This window comes from Chiloscyllium plagiosum, chromosome 21 (genome assembly GCF_004010195.1).
Source record: "Chiloscyllium plagiosum isolate BGI_BamShark_2017 chromosome 21, ASM401019v2, whole genome shotgun sequence".
NCBI classification, from domain to species: domain Eukaryota; kingdom Metazoa; phylum Chordata; class Chondrichthyes; order Orectolobiformes; family Hemiscylliidae; genus Chiloscyllium; species Chiloscyllium plagiosum.
The window spans coordinates 10,047,392-10,055,009 of record NC_057730.1 but is presented as its reverse complement, the minus strand read 5'-3'; the positions used below and the strand labels follow the sequence as shown (position 1 = coordinate 10,055,009).

The window sequence follows — 7,618 nt, the reverse complement described above, 5'->3', positions numbered from 1 at the left end:
TGCACAAAGATCAGTGCTGGGTCCACCGCTTTTCCAAATTTATATAAATGATTTGGATGTGAACACAGGAGGTATGGTTAGTAAGTTTGCAGATGACACCAAAATTGTAGGTGTAGTGGACAGCAAACAAGGTTACTTCAGATTACAATGGGAACTTGATCAGATGGGCCAATTGGCCAAGGAGGTGGCAGATGGAGTTTAATTTAGATAAACGTGAGGAATTTTGGAAAGGCAAACAGGACAGGACTTATACACTTAATGTGGGTGGTGTTGCTGAACAAAGAGACCCTGGAGTGCAGGTTCATGATTCTTTGAAAGTGAAATCACAGGTAGTTAGGATAGTGAAAAAGGCATTTGGTATGCTTGCTTTTATTGATCAGTGCATTGAGTAGAGGAATCGGGAGGTCATGCTGTGGCTCTGCAGGATATTGGTTAGGCCACGTTTGGAATATTGTGTGCAATTCCGGTTTCCATGCAGTAGGAAGGATGTTGTGAAACTTGAAAAGGTTCAGAAAAGATTTACAAGTATCTTGCCAAGGGTGAATGGATTGAGCTATAGGAAGAGGTTGAATAGGCTGGGGCTATTTTCCCTGGGGTGTCAGAGACTGAGGGGTGAGCTTACAGAAGTTTATAAAATCATGAGGGGCATGGATAGGGTAAATTGCCAAGGTCTTTACCTCCAGGGTAGGGGAGCCCAAAACTAGAGTGCATAGGTTTAAGGTGAGGGATTAAAGATATAAAAGGCATCTAAGGGGTAACTTGTTCACACCAGAGGGTGGTGCATGTATGAAATGAGCTGCTGGAAGTGGTGATGGAGGCTGGGACAAATACATCATTTAAAGGCATCTGGATGAGGACATGAATAGGATAGGTTTAAAGGGATGGCTGAAATGACACTAGATTAATTTAGGATATCAGTTTAGTATGGACAAATTGGACCGAAGCATCTGTTTTTGTGTGTGCATCCCTATGACTCTGTGAATGCTCACAGTTTGCTGTTTATTGGAGTTTTGTATCATCCGTATACCATAATGTTGTCCCCTGTACACCCAAACCTATGTCATTTATACATGTAACAGGAAAGCAAGTGACTCAATACTAACCCCTGGGGAACTCAATTACAAACATCTTCTCAGTCTAAAAAATACCCATTACATTCTTTTTCTTACCACTCAGACAATTTTTTTCTCCATTTTGCTGCCATCCCTTTCATGTCACGATTTACTTCACACATCTGTTGCAGGGACCTGTTTGGAATGCCTTTGAGTAGTTTCTGTACACCACAACAGCAGTTTTCCCTGCATCAACCCTCTCTGTTACCTGTAGCTCTCCAAATGATGTGCACAACACAAATGAATGGTGAGGTTACTGGATCATGCCACACAGAAAATAACACGTTGATAGTGTAGTCTCCCAAATTAGAACCGTCATGACAGTGATAATTTGCACACACGACAGGGGTTCAGACACTTTGAGCCTATCACTCACTCGCTGAAAACATTTCCTTCCAAATTAATTGCCACCCAGTGCACATACAAATCTTGATGACAAGTATGGCCCCAAGTCAGAGGGCATCATTAGCATTGCTTCCAGATTAAAAATAGCCCATGGAGAATAAGACACTGCGTTTCAGACAGGTGTGGAGTTAATTCCCAAATAACTAACTTGAGCCCAGGCCACAGATGGGATGTTCAATTATGGATTGACCGGATAAGGAACCAGTCAGAGAATGACCAGACTGCTCAATGATAACTGGTTAACATGGCGGGGAAGGGGGTGAATAAATAACATGTGCTAATATGAATTGAGCTGTAGTCGTAGAGGCGAATAGGCGTATAATCGAAGAGGCGTAATGAAGTGGGAGAGGGCTGTGCTGATGGGAGGGATGATTGATGGAAGCCACGTTTGCTTCTTGCCCAGGGTTTATTACATTTCCGGAGACGCCAGTCTGCTGTCATTTCAAATTGGCGCTATTTCTACCGTAATATCGCAAGCGCCAAATGTAACGCTGGTTTCTGGTACAGCAAGTTGGCAACCCTGCGTACCATTACTGCATCATCATGCAATTCTTAATCCTGCATAATAGAAAGCTTTGGAACAGTCTCTTCCAAGTTGATGTCACAGCATCTATTTCCATCAATTAATATTGTGACAAGCATAATATTTCAATGGCACTTTCACCTGTTTAATTCTTGACTATGGACCAATAATTGTACAACATTGAACATAAATATTGCAGTGGTGGGAAACGTTGGAACGTACCGCGATTTGATCATTTCAGAAATGGTGACAAACCAGAAACTTTTACAGGGATTAGTTCCACCGTCGTCCCTCACTACCACCCCCGCCCCCCTGCTTTGGTAGGGGTTTCCTTTAAGAGTGCTTCCTGAAATAAACCTGCCTTGTCCCAAGATCTGTCCTATTTGGTATGAGAGGGATGTGATGGTTTGGATCCTGTACAATCTTCCTCCGCCATGCGGCAGAGTAGGAGCATTGAAAGCAGAGAGCAGCTCTTGGTGGGGGGAGAGAGAGAGAGTGAGGCAGCGGCTGCGGGGAAGCGATGGGACTGAAGGCGGACTAAGGCAGGAACCATGGCATCGCCGCTGTGTACCTAGTGCAGGCACCGCTCTGCCTGGAAGGCAGAAAGGGAGGCTTTTGTGTTGTCCTTTTTAAAAATAATCCGGGGGAGGGGGGGGGGGGGAGGGGGGGTGGGGTGGGAGGTGTGGGGGAGAGAGCTGTTTTGGTTTGTGAAACAAGAGGCGAGGTGTTGGCTGGCTATGCCTATGACCCATCGGTAGCTCTCCCCCTGTCCCTGCCTCCATGCACTCACACTGCCAGGCACAATTTTCCTCTCTCTCTCTCTCTCTCTTGTCTCTCTCCAGCTCCTAAAACGTAGGATGCATCGGATATAAAAACACGCACATACATACATACACACACACACGCACACACACACATCAACAAGCCATGGGGAAAGATCAGGAATTACTGCAAGCTGTCAAAACCGAAGATGTACCTGCAGTGCAGAAGCTGTTGCAAAGGCCGAAACAAGGCAAAGCGAGTGAGTACCCTTTACACACCGTTCAATTGGCTGATGTGAATGTGCCTGTGGGTTTTTTTTTTGTACGTGTGTTTTGCAAATGTCCTGTTGTTGTGGAGTAGGAGGGGAGGGAGTTTGGTCTCTTGTTCAATATGGGCTCCCCTGCTTTCCAGATGCTGTTGGCGACTCTTGATATGGAGTAATCGGTGAGAGCGTAGCATTAGCCCCGAATAGTGCTGTCTGTCTCAAACAGCCTCCCTGCATTCCCTTAGCCGGTGCTCTCTGATCTAACAGCGCATTTTGGACATTGAGGTTTGATAAGGTCAATGCTGGGGATCCTCGATTCCCCATCACTGGGGCAAGAGATTTGCAGATGGTTTGTGGCGAGATACAAAACACACAGTGAATCATTTCGAACAAGGAGAAGGTGGTGCTGCTGGCGGGTTGCACTGTTCTGTTACAGCAAGAAGTGGCCGACCAGAGAAAATCAGGCCAGTGACTAAAATGGTTAAATGGCTAATTCCAGAACAAGGCAATAGCTCAGAGCGTCGCTCCTGAGGAAGTACTAACTGGAGATCTTGCTTGACCCACTCTGTGTAGGGTGTAGTTGCTGTGTGTGATAGGAAAGGCTGGAGACTTGGAGGGGGGTATTGGCTGTGACAGGTGCAGTGACCCCACACCCGGGCACTCTCGTTTGACATGATGCTGCTCCCCCACCTTCTCGGGACGTTCACTTCCAGCCGGATGCTCACTGGCTCGCACGCCCCAAATGGCCGGGGCGATTTATGATTTAACCCCTTGATTGATAGGCTGACAAGTGCCTGTTGATTACAAAGCGATAGATGCTGCATTTCTGGTAATTAGAAGCACTTTTTGCAGGGAGGCGCTTTAAATGATAGATCCCAATTCTAAAATTAGCCAGGATGAAACGAAGGAGACCTTGAGCTGGCAAACTCTCTGATGTAGTAATAACAGTGTTTTCGGAAGGGTTGTCTGGGATAAAGGAGTGATGTCTTCCCCAGTCTATCCTGGTTGCAAGTGAGATGAAAGTGCAACCCTTTTAAACAAGACATGGTGAGGATTTCTTAACTTGATGATGTTCACCATAATATTGGACGGGGAATCTATTTCAGTTGTATGCTTGCCTAAAGCTTGACTCTTTTTTTCCCCAAATATAAAGGATAGAATAATCATTTGAAGGGTACAGGGTGTGGGCAATATTATGGGAGAGTGTTAAAGTATTTTGATGTAAATAAGGCATGTTGTGATTAAGAATGATGGGATCAGTTAGAATCATTATTTACCACAATGAGAACCTGTCAGTTTGGAGATGTGAAGCCGTCCTGGTTGTGTTTCACAAAATCCATTTATTGGATACATGGAAGGTCTTTCAGGGGAGGACACCATATCTCTTTAAAAATAGTTCATTACTGATTTACCATTTCACAGCAAGTTCACATACAATGCATTCATTTGTTATTTTCTGGTGTTGACAGCCTTTGTGGATTAACTCTCCCTTTGACTTCTGCATGACCCCTGTTGAGAGTAGATTTTGAATGTGGGTCCTGTGCAAATAAATTGTTGGATTTCTCTCTGTCAGCTCTCTAAGTTCACTGACTGAATGCACATTGTATCAGTGTTTACCAATAATGATCATATCTGTGATGATGATGCTATTTTCCTTGAGATAGCTAATGAAAATCTCTTGTACTGCACAGTCTGTCTTCTTGCTTATTGGTACTCCATAATTGGTGGCCAAGCCTTCAGCTGACAATGCCTTAAGCTCTGGAATTTCTTCCCAAAACCGCATCACCCTTTACCGCCCCCCTCTCTTCCTTTAAGCTATTGGTTGTAATATACATCGTTGGTTAACTATGTTGATATCGCCAGGGATGGCTCAGTGTCAAATTTGATCAAATAATTCCTCCTGTGAAATATTGAGAGACATTTTACTATTACTGATGCAAGTTATGGTTATTAAGAAATAAACTGAGGAGATCATAGAACTTATTCTGAGGATAAACTGAGGATTTAAATAGCTGAAAGTGAGGCTTAATGCCAAATGCCCTGCCCAGCAGGTAGCTAGGTTAGGGTTGGTTTTGAGGGTGGATTGGGGGAGGGGTGTGGTGATGACTATCTCTTCCTAATGGGTCCAACTCAGGACCATAACTAATGCCTTTCCTACCCCCAGCCTTCAAACTTCTGACCCCCCCCCCCCACTCCCCACCATACCCACAATGGGACCTGCCAACATGAGCACCCCTTTTCACTTGATGAGCTGAATCTGGAACAATTGTCTGAGTCCCTAGTGCAGTGCCAGTAATGGCCACTGCTCCTGGTGATGCTGCTGGTACTGGAATGCTGCTAATCTCTTATTGGCCTGCATCTCTCTGAGGCGGGACTTGTTCATGTACAAGGGGAGCAGTCAACCCTTCACATAGCTGCGGACTTACCCACCCCTGTGCTTTTCATCAAGGAGGTGGGGAATCCAGAGCCCCATGTAATTCAACTCCAAGATGGTTGGCTCTTAATTGCCTTCTGAAGTGGTATAGCAAGGAGTTCATAAAAATGGGCAATAAACAGTGACTTTGCCAGCACAATCCACATCATTAGAATTTTTCTTTATTAAGTTAGGAACTCTGGTGTGTGCAACTCTAATGAAGGGGAGACAAACCTCTCCAAAGTATTAATCCCATGTGGCACTCTGTTCCTGTAATTGCTTTATTCATCCTGACTTCGACCACCTGCTTAACCTATTCCTAAATATTGATGTGGTTCCCTGTTTAATCATTAATTCTGGTTGCACATTTTGAACTCTGTGTGTATGATGCTAAGTCCAATGTCCTGTTCCCACCTCCCATGATAATACAAGGTATGGACTGGTTGGTTTCTTGGTTGAGAGCGTAGTCACTGACTCTGCAGCCCTGAACCATGAAGCAGTGTTTTTCAGAGAGGATGGGACAAAATATTTAGAACAATGATGAGAGGGGCCCTAAAGGTTTGAAACTGAAGACATAAAAGCTCTTAGAGTTTAAAAATTACTTGGATTTGCATTAACATTAATATTGAAGATTGAGAACTGGAAAACAGGATAGCTCTTGATAGCTTTTTTTTGGCTGGCAAAGACACGATGGGCCAAATGGTTTCTTTCCATGCTGTCTATTTCCATGATACTCCAAAATCATGTCAAAGTGTTGCAGAGCATCTCTGTGTTCCATTGTTATTTTATGATCATGCCATATGTGTAGTTATACGATTTCACTGCAAGTTGGTATGATGAATTAAAATCACCATTTTTATCCTCTAATTGATAAAACATAAAATGCCAACTGCAGCAATGCCAACTCCTGTGCTATGATATGCCTTAACAGATTAAAAGGTACATTTTATTTCAAATGGGATGATTCCTGGATTTCTGCCAGACTTTAGCAGTTTGAGGTTTGCGGTGACAATTCCATGCCTTTTGACCTTCAACACAATCACAGTGAAAATGATGTGGAAATTACAATGTGGATACAGGCCATAGAAGCCCAACTATTGTGTGTGTGTGTGTGTTTCTCTCTTTCTCTGACCTTTTCATTACTTGTGCACCTCCTTGAGCAAGCCTTTGGCCACCCGTCCTCCAGCTCATTGTCAGATTTTATCTGACAGAGCTCCTATATGCTACATTGTGATATTTTACCATGTGAAAGGTGCTGTCATGTGGCTGCAATCAGTGGCCTTACTTTAGACAGGTTCCCCTTCAAATATTGAAATAGAATGTGCATGGAGAGAAGCTCTTCCTGCAGTTGGCTAATGGCGTAGAACATCAGTCTGATGAAAACCTACCTCTTCCCCTACCTTCTACTTGTTATTGCAGTCTCAGTTCTGAATTGTGCCTTAGAATCTATTAAAGACAGTGAACAGAAGCAAATAGTTGTTCCTCACTCCAACCCACCACAGTTGTGTAAAGTGTTTACCCTCTGCATGGACATGGGTCTTAATGCCATGTGCCCACTCTGTTCCTGTAATTGCTTTATTCATCCTGACTTCAACCACCTGCTTAACCTATTCCTAGGACTGATGCGGGTTAGTCAACATGGCTTTGTGCGTGGGAAATCATGTCTCGCAAACTTGATTGAGTTTTTTGAAGAAGTAACAAAGAGGATTGATGAGGGCAGAGCAGTAGATGTGATCTATATGGACTTCAGTTAGGCGTTCGATACGGTTCCCCATGGGAGACTGATTAGCAAGGTTAGATCTTATGGAATACAGGGAGAACTAGCCATTAGGATACTGGCTCAAGGGTAGAAGACAGAGGAGGAGGGTTGTTTTTCAGACTGGAGGCCTGTGACCCGTGGAGTGCCACAAGGATCGGTGCTGGGCCCTGTACTTTTTGTCATTTACATAAATGATTTGGATGCGAGCATAAGAGGTACAGTTAGTAAGTTTGCAGATGACACCAAAATTGGAGGTGTCGTGGACAGCGAAGAGGGTTATCTCAGATTACAACAGGATCTGGACCAGATGGGCCAATGGGCTGAAAAGTGGCAGATGGAGTTTAATTCAGATAAATGTGAGGTGCTGCATTTTGGGAAA

At 44.1% G+C, this 7,618-nt stretch overlaps 1 protein-coding gene across 11 annotated transcripts in view; it reads left to right on the top strand.

The window, feature by feature from the left end:
* Window positions 1–2,716: 2,716 nt before the first annotated feature.
* Window positions 2,717–7,618, top strand: part of caskin1 (CASK interacting protein 1) — a 651,040-nt gene continuing 646,138 nt past the window's right edge. For all 11 annotated transcript variants that reach the window (XM_043711216.1, XM_043711218.1, XM_043711212.1 and 8 more), the window contains exon 1: window positions 2,717–3,061. In XM_043711216.1, coding sequence (XP_043567151.1) covers window positions 2,968–3,061 — 94 coding nt within the window. In that variant the 5' untranslated portion in view covers window positions 2,717–2,967. The remainder of the gene's footprint in view (window positions 3,062–7,618) is intronic.